This window comes from Pleurodeles waltl, chromosome 10 (genome assembly GCF_031143425.1).
Source record: "Pleurodeles waltl isolate 20211129_DDA chromosome 10, aPleWal1.hap1.20221129, whole genome shotgun sequence".
In the NCBI taxonomy this organism is placed as follows: Eukaryota; Metazoa; Chordata; class Amphibia; order Caudata; family Salamandridae; genus Pleurodeles; species Pleurodeles waltl.
Window position 1 is genome coordinate 1,016,525,005 of NC_090449.1, and position 18,789 is coordinate 1,016,543,793.

At 43.8% G+C, this 18,789-nt stretch overlaps 1 protein-coding gene across 1 annotated transcript in view; it reads right to left on the reverse strand.

The window, feature by feature from the left end:
* NEK11 (NIMA related kinase 11) overlaps positions 1 to 18,789 on the reverse strand; it is a 613,419-nt gene that overhangs the window by 44,842 nt on the left and 549,788 nt on the right. Inside the window, exon 15 of the mRNA XM_069211923.1 lies at positions 7,790 to 7,886. Within this exon, the coding sequence (XP_069068024.1) occupies positions 7,790 to 7,886 (97 nt within the window). The remainder of the gene's footprint in view (positions 1 to 7,789; positions 7,887 to 18,789) is intronic.

Sequence of the window (18,789 nt, forward strand, 5' to 3'; positions counted from 1 at the left end):
ATACTTTGTTTAAATGTTTCCCATAATATTGCAAGGAATTACAGTGTTTTCCATTACGTACTTTAGGAGTTTATCATAATCTTCCAATTGATTACACATTACTTTTCGATACTTTGTTTAAATGTTTGCCACAATATTCCAATCAATTACATAGTGTTTTCAATTACTTCCTTTAAATGTTTACCATAATATCCCCATAGATAACACTCTGCTTTTCATTACTTTCTTTAAATGTTTACCATAACATTCTAAGCCATTACACAGTGCTTTTCGATACTTTGTTTAAATGTTTCCCATAATATTCCAATGAATTACACAGTATTTTCCATTACTTTCTTTAAATGTTTACCATAATATCCCCATTGATTACACTATTTATGGTAAAATATTTGTTTACAATAATATTTCAAACGATTACACAGTGCTTTTAATTACTTTCTTTAAATCTTTACTATAATTTCCCCATCGATTACAGTGCTTTTCATCACTTTCTTTAAATATTTACTATAATATTCCACCCGATTACACAGTGCTTTTCACCACTTTCTTTAAATGTTTACATATTATTTCAATCGATTACACATTGGTTTCATTACTTTCTTTACATTTGTTTTTACACCTGACCCACCCAGTGGCCTTCATTACGACCATTCTCATTATTTCTCCTCCCAAGATTTGCCATTATTGGGGGTGCCAGTTATTCTGGCGATGGGGAAATAACGGGAATTATGAGATTATGAGTTTTTAGAGAATACCCTGTTGAAATCTGATTTACTATACTGATTTCCCCATGTTTTTGCCTCATATTGCATCAGGAGACTTTGCATGCTTGAATAAGGTAAAATCTGTCAGTGGAATAGATACCTCATGTCAGCAGTAATCCCACTGAGCTCATCGTTCCAATGCAGGAATGGTGGCGCTCAATGCAGCACTCTTTTTTGGCCCCCGCCCCTATGGCCTCCTCCCCAGATTCCCTCACTACCACCCGCCAAAAGTGCCCCTCATCTCTCCATAGCCCCCCTCACACATACATTTAATTTGTTTTAAAGCACTGGTAAAGGCAGGTTTTACTAATCCACTCAGCTATCCACATAAAATACAGATCTGTCCCTTGCAGCAGACATATTAACCCCCTGCACTACTTTATAACGAGTCAAAGCTTTTACTAGACATAATTCTAATATCTCCCTCTCTCTGTGCATTAATCACAGGAGTTTTCTTGGCGTTTACATTGCTGCCTGAAAGTTGGAGCACAAAGCACTCCTGCAACAGGGACTTTTAAATAGCAAGTTATTGCGCAACACAACTCCCCCTCCTGAGGTCAGTGCGCCCCCTCCATCTCAGCGCCCAGTGCGGCCGCACCTGTCGCCCTCCCCTAAAGCCAGCCCGGTAAACCCATAAGAATGAACAGGCCACGCGCGATGAAGGCCATGGTGTCTTACCTTCACGGGTTCTCTCCCCTCTTCTCTGACAAAGCTCTCTACCCGATCAAAGGCACAATTTTACATAGAAGCTTTTATTTCGTGCCTTTTTTAACTGTCTTCTAGACTATAATTTCCATTTTTAAGATAAACGAAAGATCGTACGAGCTACTTGGAAATACACATCTTCCCCGGGTTTCACACCGTCTGTACCCAGCAGCGCGGTGCACCCGTCACAGAAGCGCCGAACAGGAGGCCCCGCACTTGGGCCCAGCAGGCGCGTGGAGTGCTGCTGAGAGAGAGGCGTGTGACTTTGAGAAGATGGTATTTACCGAAGCCCTCCAGCGTTTTGTTACATTTATCGTTCTTGGAATGCAAGGTGTTTTCTTTTTCCGTCCTTCCACATTTTCCCAAATGTTAAAATGCAGAACAAATTGTACCGCGATCTTACCTTCGTTTTACAAAAGGTATCTGGCTCCCGGTTATTTTTAAAGGCGTAAGTGTGATGTATGCCTACAAATTGTCATGGGACTCCATTTGTAAAACTTTCCGTAAAGCACATGTGCGACCAAAAAATGCTGGATTTATGACAAGAAATCCCTCTAAAACACTGATGCACATACGTATATTTTAATAAGATTTCCGAACTTAGGACCAGATGTACGAAGCCGTTTGCATGCCGCAAACTGCAAAAATCGCAGTTTGCAGGATGCAAACAGCCGAACGCGATGCTCATTCCCAAATTGCGAGTCGATACCGACTCGCAATTTGCAAGTCGCAAAATTGGAGTTTCCTACATCTGGCCCTTAAGTCCTACTTATGTCATATTAATAATCAAGGGTGGGTTTCTTTCTTCTAAGGCTACAGTAAGGGTGGGAACGGGTGATCTCAAGAGCATGGGAGAGGATCTCCACTTGGAACGCAGTGAACATGTAAACAGAAATTCGTTTTTTAGGTATTCCCAAACAATTTCCATGGCAGTCTTGTTGCTCAAAGTCAACTCTAGTGTAGGACATGCTGTGCTCTGATTGGTGCACTACAAATGCACACTCATTGGTTGTTATGTCCCCATACGTCATGGGAATTGTAGTTCTTCTATCTTAGCTGCTATTGATATCAAAGCAAGGAAAGCAAGCAAAATACTAGTCTCTGTGTCCGTGATAAAGCCTTGACATTCCTTCACTAACTAGATATGAAATAAGCATTACAGAAAAGTGACTCTATTACAATTAAACATAATTCTACAGTTTTCATTACCATAGAAGTCCATAATGTTAACATAACACACATTACATATGCACACAGGTAGGTAAATAGGCACATAACACACATTACATGTGCACACAGGTAGAAAAACAGGCATAAGTTACAATGTACATATGTGAAAACCTTGCACGTACGCTCATACACTAAGATGTTTACTTTGCACATGAGCCGTAAGTGAGTGTACAACGCAGAGGTGTTGGAGTGCCTTTATCAATGCAAATTTAATTCCTTGTGAAATGTCTCACAGTGCGCGTGATTAGTTCTTTCACATTGGGCAACATACCAGACCAATTGCTAAAATCTACTGCTATTGTAAAACCAACTAGACCTCTACAAGAGTGGTTCCCAACCTTTTGACTTCTGTGGACCCCCACTTTATCATTAGTGGAACCCGGGGACCTCCCATTTAGTCAATGCTGAAAGCTGGGAACCTATTCTGTCAATTTTTTTTTTTTTTGCAGTCTCAGACCCTCTGAGGAGGCTTCCCGGACCCTCAGGGGTCCCCGGTCCACAGGTTGGGAACTACTGCTCTACAAAATGGAAACACGTGAAGCAGGTAAGCCATTGATTCTTAGAACAACCACAAAAACTTGTCGGACTGGCCAGTCTCTCTCCTTTCCCTAAGTGGTACTGTCTGTGGCACTCCAGACCTCACATGCAGACAGCCAAGCGCTTTGCATTTATTTCTACTAGCCTTGTGTTGTGCTATTATGTTCTGCTCGGTGTCATGGTACCCGACAAATATGACATCTATGTTGCCATGAATAGACATTCTGCAGCCTCTCTGATAAGTATATAACCTTTGAAGCCTAAATCAAGGGTGATGTCCAACGTAGGTCGGGATCGGAGCTAGAATTTCATTATAGTCACTGACTAGGTAAGCGAGATCCATTTCAATTAATTTTATGCAAATGTACCTTATGTGGGTAACCTGACAATCAGACAGGGGCGCAACCTTCCTGGACCTACACTGGACACCCCCAATCTAAACAGAGTCTATCTCAATGGACTACAGCAACTTCAACAGTTGATTTAAAAAAAGTAAAACATTAGCCACACTCATGTTCACTTAAAAGTCATGTAGGATTGCCAAATGGCTCCATTTGAGCAGGTCAGTCTATCCAATCCTGGCCTTTCCCTTTATGAATCATTCTTCAATTCATTCGATTAAAGCAAGTGTAGACTACGATTCCCACAATGCACTATGTTGTTAAAGAAAAGCTTAGACCTTGAAGTGTGGTGTCTTGTCAAAAAAGAGCAATGTTGACCAAACGATTCTAGGTCACTTCCAAAAGTTGTGAATGCAATCTATCTTCATTAGGATAACTGCACCTATTTCAGATGTTGTTGTCAGCAGTTCTTATTTGTGCTGGGAGTTGCAGGTGGTGGCACTGCACCTATTTTGGGGACTGGGACTTATTTTAAATTACTGGACTTTGACTCAGAGCTAGAGAGAGAAATTAAGAAGGAAGTAAATATATGAAACAGTGACAAAGGGAGAAAGCAGGGATGGAAAATAATTTAATACACAAAGAGACAGGAAGAGGAGGGTGTCAGAGTAAAGAGGCATGAGGTGGAATCAAGACGAGGCAGCCTTGGTGTTCAGAACCAGCAGTGGGCTACCAAGGAAACCTCCGCGCCCCTGCACAATTTTTTTTTTTTTCTTCTTTGCAAACTGAGTACTATCTGTGTGCAAGAGAGAACATTTTTACCTGCTGCAGCAGTTCTCTGATGTTTTAGTGTGGTGGGGTCTAATCAGTGCTTATTAATTTTAATTATGATCCGATAACAGAGAAGAAAGTTTCTTATGACTTATCCAACAGTTTAGCCACATCCTGAGCTCAGCACATACAAGGACGCTCCAGAAAGGAAGGTGTCCAGTTTGTGCTATGATAACAGATATGGTATTTCTTTCCATGTATTTATGTATGTGATGTTATAGGGCAGGTGCAGTATTTTAAAAGTTCGACATGTACTTTTAACTTTTATATGTCCTAGTAGTGAACAACTCTTTAATTAGTTTTTCCCTATTGTAAGGTGTACCTCTCCCATAGGAGCACATTCAGTTACCTTATTACATTTAATACCAAACTCACTATTCCTACCTGATCCCCCCTTTGCCTCCCTAAACAAAGTCCAACTGACAGCTAGCTACACCTAGTTATGTGACCCTAGATACAGGTTGCAGGCACCAAATAGCTGGGACAAGAAAATGACAACTTTCTAAAAGTGGCAGTTTCGGAATTCTGGCTTAAAATCAGACTTTACCAGTAAGGCAGGTTTTAAGTCACAAATCAATTACAATCACAATCAAAACCAAGAGTTTGGTGTCATAACAATTGTGATTTAAATCCTGCCTTAGTGGTAAGGTCTGATTTTAAGCCAGAATTCTGAAACTGACACTTTTAGAAAGTTGCAATTTGTTTGTCCCAGCTATTTGGTGCCTGCAACCTGTATCCGGGGTGACATAACTAGGTGTAGCTGGGTGTTGGGCTTTGTCCATAACTCCCAGACAGCGAGGCAAAGGGGGGATAGGTGTTAGCAGGATGTCCCATTTCTGTCAGGATGAGGGGGAGGAGCTGTCACCTACCACACTTCCACATAACTAATGCTCAGCACACTCTTAAAGGGTTTTACACCAGTCTTGTGTGTCCCCAGACAAGCTGGGGTCAGGGCACAGAGGAAGGCAATTCCAGACACCCATTTCAAAGTGGGCACAGGTATAAATATTGGCCCCTTGGATCCAACTCTTCAGTACACATCTGGACCTGTGGAAGACTCAGAAAAGGACTGCTGTGCAGCTCTGTTGCAAAAAGGGATGCTACTCTGCTGCCCTACTACCTGAGTGAGAATGACTGGACCTGCATCCCACAGGAGTAACTTCAAGGGCTAGTTGGCTGGCTTCCTGATCAGAGCCTCAGGGACAGAAAATATTCGAATCCCCTTGAAACCTGCACCTGGACTCTGCCTGTTATGAGTCCTGTCACCCAGGCAGTTCCATCCCTATCCTGGACCCTTTGAAGTAGACTTGAAGGTGCCCTGCCAGCCCAGCTCTGGTTCTAGCAGAGCCGATGCAGTGCAACGCAGCACCTCGCAGCTCTGCATCAGAACCACAGCAGTGCAACGCATTCCTGATGCAGGACCTCGTAGGTCGAAGATGCGCAGAGCATCCCCGATGCAAGATCTCGAATCACAGGATTACAGCTCCCAGGAACAGCTGCTGCGTGCCACATTCTCAATGCAGGCCCTCGCATCGCAGTCCCACAGCTCTTCGGAACTGCCGCTGGAGTTCTGGATCAGATAGGGAGAAGGGCCTGCAACAGGTCAAGGTGGATTTCTTCATCTGGCATTGGAAGTCCTGAGCCACCTTGTCTGAAATGCAGATACGATCCAAGAGGCACATCCAGTGCTAAACTCATTAAAAGCAGAAGTGTCACTACAGAGTGTGCATATGCCTGGTATTAGGCATGAGTGGAATATACAAGTTCAGGAGACCAAGAAGCCTTAGAACAACCTGGGCCGGAACACAGGAATACGCCCAAAATGTCTGGGTCATATGCTTAAGTCCCAGACTCACTGCATGGGGCAGAAAAGCTTTCAATGCCATGGTGTCCAGAATGGGACCAAGAATTACCGGGAGTAGCATCCACCACCCCTGTCTCTCTTGGGAACTCTTTTCATTGCCCCTTGCTTCAGCAATGACTTAACCTCTTGGTCATGACTGAAGTCATGTTTTGGTGAGGTCTGAGTGAAAACAGGAGGAATCACAGGAAGAGGGGCTGGTATGACAGAGAGGGCAGGGCATAACCATGATTGGCGAACTGCGGTGCTTACCAGTTCAAAGTCTCTGCTCGTGAGCTGGCAAGGCTTGGCAGAGGCGGCAGCAGTGGGAAAAGATGAGGACTAGCCTTGCATTGGTTGGCCCGTCTTCTGTCTTCACCTTGCTCTCTGAATCCTCAAAAGGCCTGAAAGGGATGGCAAAGGGGCTGAAATAGTTGCTTCTGGTGGTAAGCAGGACCCCAAAGAAACCCAGTTTTGATCAAGGAACTCGTGGTCTGGGGAGAGCATTTACTGGTAGAAGCCTGAACCATTAGGTTTTCCAGAGTCAGGTGAAAGTAAAAAAAGTAGGGTCACATGGAGCAACCCGATTGTGCCTAGTGATGGGGCCACTTACTGATGGTTTCAAGCATCCCACAGAGTGAAGGATAGCAAAGGCTCTGAAGTTGGCGGACCAGGCTGCAAGATTTCAGTGAGCCCTCAAGGCTTTGAAGACATTGGCACCAAGGGAAAGGCAATGAAGGACACTGATTGTAGCTCAGGATCCATGTTGAAGGGCACAGAATAACAAGGAAGTAACATTAGCGTGCAAGGGTGGCACCCATATATGGCTCTATGCCATCATTTCAAGAGTCAAAGTCCAATAGCGCCACCTAAAGGAGCACATGAGCAACTCATAGAAAATGTTTCCAGATCCAATCTAGTGCCAAGGGTAATTCAAAATGTGAGGAATCTGTAGTTAAATGTATACATCAGAGTCTGCATTTTATAGCACATTATGCACAATTATAGGTCCACTATTTCTGGTACATTTCAGTGTTATTAAATTTGTAGATAAGTGTCAAAACTGCAGTCTCCTGCCTTTTTTAAATCTCCCGAAAATGTACTACGCTGTAGGTGTGCAAGAAGATTCTACTGAAAGCGTCACACCACAGCTCTGACATTCCCCTGCACAGTGTGGGCATGCACATAGTAAGACTTTCTCCACATGTAAGTATGACTTTGACCGGCACAAATATTGCTACATTTGTCTCCTGTCTGTTTCATGCAGTTTCCTTTATTCACTTTTAGTACAGCGATATGTGCTACTGAGTGATATCACCAAGGTTTGCTCTCTTAAGCAGGAGAGAGTCTCCCCCTGTGCAAGGCAACACACCTTGTAATGCTTTACTTAATAGCTGACCTTATATATGACAGTGTTAGCACATTCAATCAATTTCCATTGTTAGATTGAGGCATGTGAAATACCAATTTTTCAATAGGTGCAGCCCAGGTGGCCACCTCCTAGTGGTCCCTGCCCTGTTATCGGTGAATGTGTGACTTACTCCCTCATGCGCTTCAGCTTGGTCCAAGCCATGGTGTCATTGAAGGCGCCGGGTCCCCGCGGTCCTGCCGGCGACATCTCAGTGACTGTCTCGTTGCCTGCGAATCAATGCAGAGAGACACAGCCTTATTCACCTTTCACTTAATGCGATATTCAAGGGCAGCCAGAAAACTATAGACAATTCACCTTTGCTGGGAAGCTAATGCAGCATTAATTATACATAGACCATAGGATTAAATATACATCAAAGGGATGTGACAGGCATGGAAATGACCATTGTTACAAACCACATGAAATAAAACAATTCATTGGAATGGGATGATCTCTGCCGAAGCAAAACCTACTTTTTTCTACCAGGGCGAATAAAATAACACGAAGTTGGTTGTAATTTATGGGAGCTTTGTGTAAGATATCTGAAAATAAGCATCTTGCATGTTACATCAGGATCACATTTTTCATTTGCATATTGACAACTGAGACGATTACCGAGGTGTGGTTTTAGAAGTGTGAACTCTTTGCAAGTCGGTTAGCAGAGATAAAAGTAAACTTTCAAGTAGTGAGGTTGAAAGACCATCAGACCAACATAAGAAAGTGTTCACACAATTCCGTACACAGGGTCAGACTTACCATTCTTTCATGCAGCAAAGCACAGCAAGCCAGGGAAAGAGCAGGGATGCGCCCTATTTACCATTATACAGCGCATCCCTGTCCTCTCCTAGCAACAGAGCACTTTTTGGCTGCCTAGTGCCAAGACAGGCACCCTTGCATTATGGTGTAAGTGCGCCTGTATTGTAGGCTGGATTGTTTTTGAGGAAGGGGTATGGTCCTGCACAAAAACGATCCTCAGAGGCATGTTCCTCTTTCTAAGGATGCAACACACTTAGGAAGATGAAACAACTAAAATAAATAAATAAACTTCTCCTTTTATCACCTCTGGAGGGGAGGTGTACACTTCTGACACATTCCCATGTCTACCAGTGTTGGTTAATCTGGAAATGTGTTAGAATGAACAGGTGGGTGAGTGGGAACACCCACGTTCTGCTCATGGAATGTCACCCAGACGATTTGAGCTGCCTTGCATTACTCTAGGTTTATCAAGCTATGCAGGGCCACGCAAAGGTGGGCTTGTGTGGCTTGATTAATCTCACTTAGGCTTTGGGTCCCCCTTCCGCCAATTGTGTGTCTCAAGGGCAACGCAAAACCTTGATAAATCTGGCCCTTAATCTGTAGATTCCAAAAGTCTCAACTTTTGTTATCAACAGTAAAAGAGTAAACTAACAGCAAAGATAAACACAAATGTTGAGTTCCATTTTCACAGCAGGGCACGTCCTAAACTTTGCAAAGTATGCGACTCTCCGCCTTATGTGAATAATAGCTTCTGGATTGTACATTTAAAAGGCATAGATGTGTATGATCGATGTTGAATCAGTGCAGGCATACGATACAGGTCTCCAGGGCTCTGTAGTGCAGGGGGTTTAACCTCCACATTAAGGTCCGCCCTGCACAATGGGATAAGGTGAGAGGGTGTAGCTGCTGAAGCAGGCCCTCATACACAGAATCCTTCACTGGCTTCACCCACCAGTTATGTTACAGGCTGAAGAGACCACAAGAAGGGAGAACAGAAACTTTTTTTTTTAAGTTTCCAAGCTGAAAATGTTGCTATAATAAGCCAAACATAAAGCTAACTTGAGAAGATGGATCAATTATAAAAACAATGCAGTTTGATACTTTATACTGAGTAAATATTTGGAATGGGCTGGGTGGATAGAACTAAGATGATGGGGAGGATGCTGGTAATATATAAGAAAGTTGGCAAATGACAAAGTGGTCCTTCGGTGTCTCTATTCCATTGGTGTCCAATAGAGGCCCATGATATTTGGATCCATGCGAGATCTTCAGGATATGCACACTCAATACACTTACATGCAGTGAATTTAAAGAGAGCCCATTTACATAGTCATTGGTAGTCTTTATAATCTGACATGGATCCTGCTACCCTGGACCGATGCTGGACACTCCTAGATGGATTCTTGCAAAGAGGCTACCTGAGCAGTACCATGGTCAGGCTCACGCCTCTAGAGTCATTCTGCTCAAAGTCCAGATTCCTGAGAACCATGGAAATCCCAGACTCTTGATGTGCTCTTGATCCAAGTAGGACATGATCAGAAAAGCCATAGTGGCCTCTCTTGCTGAGTTTGCTTCAGAGCACAGAAGAAAGGTCAAGCTTTAGGAAGCTTGGTTTGAGGCTCAGACTTGATTAGTTTTCACTGGATAGGAACTGCTGCCTGCTACCAGTGAACTAGTAAGAAACAAACAGCAGCCTGGAAACTGCCAACGTGCACGCCTCGCTTGTTCACACAGAGTCAATGTGAATATCTGGCTGCCAAAAACATCCAGTTCACCAGATTACACTAACCAACAATCCAGCTCACCCTCTAGTATTCATGGGAAGTCACAGTTCCTTATCAGTTTCATATAAACAAATCAACACAGTCATGTTTTTGATCCAAACGAACCCTTCTACATATAAGTACACCCGAAACAATTTTGAAATAACCAGTGTTACATTATCTAAACGACACATGATTATTGGAAAACATTGCTCACTGGGACTGAAATATACCATAACCAGGTAAAAACCATGATAAGGATCCGTGAACCTATTTTGGAAGACTGGAAGAAAACATTTTGTTAGGGAAAACTTTTATCAAAATGGATTTTTTTAAACAATGAAATAAATAATATTTGGATATAATTCATATGACGAATCAGGGGCACCCAGGCTCTGGGTCTGAGGAACCCTCTGTCCCCAATAATGACTGTATTTCAGTTAGTAGTGGCTGGTGTCAGGGCTGAGAGGTGGGGTGGGGGGAGGGGTGGACAACACAAAAACAAACGGAAACAAAAGAAACATAAAATAACTTCCCTGCCACCCGCCACGTTGACAGTCTTCTGCTCTTCTCTACTGCAGCCACAGGCTCCCAGCCTGTCCTGTGGCCAATCCTGACGCTCCTCTCATGCTGCTGGCAGCATGACAGCAGTTTCAGAATTGGCCTGAGCACCCTGGCTTTGTGCTCCCAAGCAGACTGGGAGCCTGTGCCTTCTGTCTCCAACCCGGCAACACAACTTGGGTTGGAGACAGCTCAGTGTGCATGTGTATTTGGCTGTCCTGAGACGGCCGGCCAAACACACATGAGCACTGATAGCAGTGCCACTACCCCCCTTCTGCCCCCTAACCATGATGGCCCCACCCCCAAGACTCGGCCCAACCCAAGTGGAAAAATAAAACAATAATAAACCTTTTTTATTATAGTTTTATTTTTTCAACTTTTGAGGCAGCTGGCAAGGGAGCGATGCTCCTCTGCCATAGCAGATTTCACTACCTAACAAAGGTATGGAGGGCGTAATTGGTTACTTGCATAGGACACCTGGGGTCCTTACTACACCTGTAGAACTGAGAAGAAGGATTCACTTGGATCAACAAACACAAGACTGTGAACTGAACTTTACCGCTTTATGACGTGTGTGAATTCCACTGGACTAACTCCTTAGGGATACAATCTCTGGAGTGAGGAGAGAAAACTGAAAAGTAAAACCATCATAGGGAGTCCTAGTGACATTGCAATGTCTCCAGAAAGTGATGGTGGCTCCTTGTGTAGCCCATAGCAAGCACAAAGACAGGCATGTTTTGACCCTCACCCTACAGTGAAAGAGATCTAGGCGCTTGACGTTACCCTCGACAGAGATGGTGCTGTCACACTGCCATGAGGCATGGTAGGGAAGAGGGTCTCGTGCTTCAGGGGTTGGCAGGAGGAAAACTGAGATTTGTGACCAATGGTCAGGGATATGGCGATGAGGCATCCCTGGCAGAGAGCAAGGGGTTAACTGTTTGGGGGTGGAGGCAGGGCAAAGGGCATAAGGTGATTTAATTCGGAAGGAGGGAAGCGGAGTGATAGTGGGGATTCGCCCCGGGGTGAATGAGGCTGTGGTTGAGCTAGATGCTTTATATATATAGATATATATATATATATATATATATATATACATATTCACTTAAAAAGATACAAAGGTAACAGGGACGCTATAGTTAGGCTCACATTTTAAACGTACAAAACCGTACAAATTCATCAGTTATAGCCATAGTTACCTCAAGTAACTATAACCCGTGCACTAATGTGACTATAACTCGTGCCTCCACCATGCAGTTTTTTCATTTTTTTTTTACTACAGGTATTACATTGATATTATCAATGATGTTATCAAAGATGTCATGAGTGCCATAATTTGTGGGGTAATTAGCAGTGCATGGTGAGGGCAAAAGTTATAGTTACCTTAGGGCACGAGTTGTAGTTACTTGAGGTAACTCTAACTATAACTATAACTGGCAAATTTATATGGTTTTGTATGTTTAAAAAGTGAGCCTAACTATAACGTCCCTGTAACCTTTGTTTTTTTAAGTGGATTTCTATGTTTAAAAAAAAATCTATTTCCTAACTATAACTTCCCTGTAACCTTTGTTTTTTCAGTGAATGTCTATTTTTTTTAACGTACAGTAATTTTTTATTACTATACGTTAATCCAACAACCGCTGCACAAGGCCTTTGGCTGTCTGCGGCGGCGTTTGCCCACAAAGCCTCACCTGCGGCCAGGGCTTGAGACCAACCCCCTATAAGCACCCAAACTTGCACCGTGCACGGTCTTTGCCCGTGCGCAGCAGAGGTTGCCCGCAAGGCCTGGCCTGTAGCCAGACCCTGCGGTCAATCCCTCCTAACCACCCAGCTTCATGCTGTGCACAGCCCTTTGGTCATGCGCGGCGGGAGTAGGCCGCAACCTCTCTGGGTGTGAGAATAGGTGAGTGTATCTGGGGGTGAGAGTGACTGTGAGAGTGTGTTTCTGGGTGTGAGGGTGCGTACATCAGTGTTTAAGCGGGTGTGTCAGAGTGTGCGTGGTCTGTGAGTGGGTGCATAAGGGTATCAGTGGGTCTGTGAGTGGGTGTGTGAAAGTCTGAGTGGGTTTGTGAGTGGGTGCTTAACTGTTTAAGTGGGTCTGTGAGTGGGTGCGTGAGGGTCAGAGTGGGGCTGTTAGTGGGTGCACAAGGGTCTGAGTGGGTCTGTGGGTGGTCGCGTGAGTGTGTGAGTGGGTGTGTGAGTGGGAGAAAAAGATTGAAAGAAAGAGGGAGAGAGAGAGAGCTTTTTAGGCTTTGATGGATGATATACTAAGAAGGAGATATATCTGCACAAATTGAAAAGACAAATGCATTTGTCAATTAAAAACAAGTAAGATCACCTTTGAGTATGGGCCCTAAACATTTAAACAAAAAAAAAGAGGGAAACGACCAGGGACACACCTGTATTCATACCCTCAATTCTCTGTGTGAAGGTCTGGTACCTTCACACTTGAGCTATGTATTTTTTTTTTTTTTAGCCCTTAATGGGCTATCAGGGATCGCGGGGGAAGCCTCAAGGCCTCCCCCGCTGTCCGTCACCTATTTTGTTAAATTAATTTTTTAATATACCTTTTACGGACTATCAGGGCACCGCGGGGGAAGCCGCAAGGCCTCCCCGCGGTTCCTCACTATTTAATTTTTGTTTTAATACTAAGCCCTTTACAGGCTATCTGGAACCGCAGCGGGAGCCTCAATGTCTCCCCCGCGATCTCATTGCTCCAGAAAGCAGGCAGCTGCTTTTAACAGTAGTTGCCTGATTGCTGAAGCAATGCTTTCCCCTCTATTCCCTGCATAACAGCGGGACCCGTCAGAAAGTGGACTTTGTTTGCTGTAACCTGGCTGCAGCTGTCAGAGCTGCAGCCAAGCCACAGCAAACAGGGACATAAGGACATAGCAGAAGCCGGCCGGCACCCCTCCAACAAGAATAGCCACGGGGGAGGTGTTGGTCCCCAGAACCTGGGGGTCCAAAACTGACTCCCATCACTTTTTTATTATAGCCCTGGGGAGGTGGTGATCCCTGGCACTGCAGGGGGGCCTTGCGTACTCCCTGTACAGAATATCATAAATGCCCCGGGGAGGTGGTGGTCCTTGGGATAGCAAGGGGGGGGCCGTGCAGCTGCCAGCACTGAATATTTACAAAGCCTCGGGAAGGTGGTGGTCCTCGGGGCTGTGGGGGATATCAACAGGTCACCCCCACGCCAGTAATGAATTTAGCCCCAGGGAGGTGGTGATCCATGGGGTCCGGGGGGCGTGCAGACCCCCGCACACAATGACATAAATGCTCCAGGGAGGTGGTCGTCCCCAGGTCTGTGGGGGGTCAGGTGGCCTCCCACATTTATTTCATTAATGCCTCATGGAGGTAGGAGTCCGCGGGGCAGCGGGAGGGGGCTGGGAGGGATTCCCTGCACTTAAACAATGCCCCCGGGACTTGCCCCTCCCGGGTTTGAAAATTACAAAGAGCGCAATCCACGTGTATTTTTTTTTTTTTTTGCAGCGGATTCGCAACACCGTCATCATTCTGAAGTAAAAAATACTTTTAAAAGTGCTTTGTAGCCCTTGTGGGGTCCTGTTGGGACCCCAGCACCAGAGCTAAGGGGTCAGAGTGTCCGTATCCTGGCCCATTTTGTATTTTTTATTCTTTTTTTGTGGGGCTCGGCTGAAGCTGAGTCCCAACATGGCTGACAACACTTCCCTGTTGAAGTGTTGTCATTCAAACAGATCTCAGCACGAGATAAGGAGGGGTCGCAAATCCTTTGCGTCCCTATATACAAATTTAAATTCACTTTTATTTCTCAAAACTACTGAACGGATTTACACTAAATAACAAGAAGAGCTCTTTCTGAGCTAAGAGCAAAATTTCTGCCAAATTTGGTGTAATTCCGTCCAGTGGTTTCGGCACTTTCGCTGTTCAAATCCCTATGGAAAAATGAAAGGGGAAAATGCATTTTGGGACCCCACTTGACGGATAACCCTGAAACTTGTCAGATAGCAGCTGAAGTGAGCGGGAATGTTTTTGGGAAGATTTCGTGCAGATTCTTCAAGCGGCGCCAAAGATATTAGCAAAACAAAAACCACTTTTTCTATAGAAAGTAGGTAAATTTATATATATAGATATATAAAAATATAAGCGTCCAATCTGGACTTGTAGATGCGAATAGAGACAGTGACGTTAATCAATCAGCAGATGCTGCTAAAGTTAGCTGCAAGATGTACCTCTGATCAACTTTTATCATAGCTGTATAAAATATATATCATAGCTGTATACAAAATATATTACAGCTGTAGTGGATATATATATATATAGATATGATAAAAGTTGATCGGAGGTACATCTTGCAGCTGACTTTAGCAACATCTGCTGTTTGATTGACATCAAGGTCTCTATGTGCAGCTACAAGTCCGTATTCGGCACTTATTTTTTTGTTTTCTGCCAGAGCAAGTCACCTGATCAAAGAAAGCTAGTGAATGAAATTGTTTTTATCCAGGCTGCATATGGTATTCTCGCTAAGCTGATTTGCCAGCCTGTCAAAACAACGAATCAAAGGTGGTTCACTGCTCAGGCAATCCAGGCGTTCCCTTTTGTGGCACTTGAAATGGCATGTGCTTGTTATCTTTCTTTCGCACACACATACTCGCTCAAACACACCTGCTATCACATCTTGTCTGAGTACCTGCACTGCGGTAGACCGCCTTCGCAAAAAAATAAAAATAAAATAACTAAATACTTCAAACTAAACAATTGGTCCATCATGTACGCAAAGAATAGGCAAGTCAACAGAGCCATGATGGTCATATCTGAAATCCGAGTTTTCAAGTCCAAACTCGCTATCCATTTAATATTACGCAAACATGCCACGTTTTGGCCACTTGAAAGGTACTTGTATGCAGTGGTGGTTCCTCTATGGGAGCGTGGGGGGCGTTGACCCCCTACTGTGATCCATGGCACCCGAGACAGTCCTTTTTAACACATTTCTTTCCTTTAAATGTTTCCCCTGAACTAGCAGTCATTCTTTTCCTATTAGGGGATGGGCTACAGTGCTCTTTCCCAGCAAGGATAGGCTGAGACGTCCACTTAAAGCTGAGGGACTGTAAACTGAATTGCGCATGTCCGATTGGCCGGCGTTTTCACTGTTGCCAGCCTAATATGCGCAGTTCAGGCATCCAGAATGTCAACACCAGGGCAGTGCGCGCTCTATTGGCGACTAGAATGCAAAAACCCAGCACTCTCAAAACAACGTAATTTATGCATTGTGCTGATATGTTGTTGTTTAACCTTTTGCATTGCAGAGTTTAATCCTGAAGACTTATTTTTAATGTGTTTACAAATACTGTTCATTTGCAATGTATTGCTGCAGGCTTTCAGAGTGTGTTAGGGTGTGGTCCCTTTCCAGGGCCTTCCAGAGACTTACCCTGCAGCATGCCTGGGTGTGGTTGTGGGCTGGGCCAAGACTCTATAAAAAAGGGAGCCAGCCCAGCTCCAAGTGCTCACTATTCAGAGGTCCCGGTGCAGAGCAGCAGCTACTTCCTGAGCTCCTGTCCCGGTGGCCTATTTGATCTTCCAGGCCTCTGCCCTTCATTCTTCATTGGTGATCCTTGTTCTGGGCGGTAAGACGGTGGTTGGGCTGGCCTCCCGACGCCGTTATCGAGAACTTTCATATTCTTGGCTTAATTCTTTAATGATTAACAGATTACTTTGCGCGCTATCATTTCTTGACATATGTATGGTGGCTTACGAATTGGCAAGACACGCGATTCGTTTCATGCAGATTTAATCTTGTTATTCATTGCGCGCTACCATTCCTTGATATTTGTATGGTGGCTTAAGAATCAGCAAGACGCACGATTCGTTTCATGGTGCTTTAACCTTGTTGTTCATTGCGCACTACCATTTCTTGACATTTACATGGTGGCTTAAGAATCGGCAAAAGATGCGCAATTCGTTTCATTGTACTTTGATCTTGTTATTCATTGTGAGCTGTTATTTCTTGGCATTTACATTGTGGTTTACAAATCGGCAAGACGCGCGATTCGTTTAATGATGATTTGACTTTGATATTCATTGCGTACTACCATTTCTTGGCTTTTTACATGGTGACACTCGAATCGGCAAGACGCACGATTCTCTCCTCAAGTTTAATTCATGTTGTTTATTGTCTGCCACTATTCTAAGATATTTATCATGTAATATTCGAGTTGACAAGTTATGTGATTTGTTTTTCCTGAATCCATATTGTGTTATTCATGGTGCAAAACCTTTTATGGTGTTTACCATATATATATATATATATATATATATATATATATATATAAATCTACAATATGCGCAATTTGTGTTGAAACATTTTAAGAGTACACAGAAGATCTAGAGTTTCTAGATGCAATATTGTATGGTCCTAGTATGCATTCTCAAAAAAGGATTTATATGACTGCTTTAAAATTTAGTCAGAATGTTTTTCTGATTCTCATGTAAAGGAAAGTACTTGAATAAGAAAGTTTTCATTTAATCCATCTTGATTCCCTTACAGGTATCCGGCCATCTTGAAACTTCGTCATTTTAAACTTAATTCTTAGATTGTTCATGTTTTCAGAATGACTATGCTTAGAATCATAATCTAGTATTGATTTCAGGAGATATAATTTTCATATTGTGTGTTCTAACCTTTTTTCTTACTAAAGGTCTCCTTCCCAGCTGTTTCCCTTCCTAATACCCTCTTCCCCTCTTGAACTCTCTTAGCCTCTGTGATTTATCTATCAGAGTCTTGGAGCTGTTCAGTGGTTGATGTGTTGGGAACGTGCACAGACCCCGAGGATCTGGTGACTCTGACAGAATAGTGAGCCCAGGAATTAATATCCTCCTGGTTTGTGTATGTTCTCAGCATGGCCACGCTGGACGAGTTAGTCAAGGCTATCACCCAGCTCCAGGCAGAGTTGGTATCATCCAAAGAATTGACAACTAGCTTAGCTGAGAGAGTGAGTCAGTTGCAAGATAAGGTAGAGAAGAAGGAAAAAAGTCCCACGGGTGTGTCCTGGCCAGGTACTTCTTCTCAGGCTTCTGGAAGTAATCTGACAAACATTTCCCTAAATGTTCCTTCCGCAATTCCTTTAGCTCCCCCAGAACGTTTCTCAGGTGACCCTTTGAAAGCGCAATCTTTCCTGGTTCAAGTGGGACTACACTTCACCTGCAGACCACATACTTTCCCCGATGCCCAGTCCAAAGTAGCTTTCTTGTTATATTTGGCTGGGGATGCAGCTACTTGGGCAATTCCTCTTGTGCGTAAAAATAGTCCCTTGTTGTACAACTGGAGAAATTTTGTTCGTGAGTTTGAGAGAGTTTCTGATCGTAGAACTGTAACACAGTCAGCAGATCGTGAATTATTAGATTTACGCCAAGGGAATCAAGACCTAGTGTCGTATTTAGCCAACTTTAACTGGCTGGTTGCCGAGACATCCTGGCCTGAAGAAAAATAAGCAGTCTTGTTTTACAAGGGACTCAAAGAGGAACTAAAAGATATCTTAGTGCAAATCGACCCACAACCTACAGACTGTCAAGAATTAATAAACCTTGTCTTGAGGCTTGATCATCGTTTAGCAGAACGTAAAGGAACGCGCAACAAGATTGAAAAATATTCATGGTGTGTTCATGATAACAGAGACTCAAGAACTCCGAAAGAGAGAACGCCGGAACCGATGGAAATTGGAACCATCAGAAGACCTTTGACCAAAGATGAAAAGGACCTACGCAGAAAAAATGGACAATGTCTTTATTGTGGGCGGAAGGGTCATTTTGCCAAAGATTATCCAATCAAACCAAAGAACAAGGTCCAGTTCAGAAGGTAGCAGCCAATGCACCAGTCGAGTTGGAAAACTAAAACACCCAAGATGCAGAGAAGGGTTGCTCTTGTGTGTCACTGTGGACCCTTCACAATCTAGACATCTTAAACTGGAAATAAGAGTTCAGGTCAAGAAAAAGATCTATTTCAAAAAAGCTGTAGTCGATTCTGGGGCTACTGGGAACTTTGTTGATGTCCAATTGATTCGTGCATGGGGGATCCCAT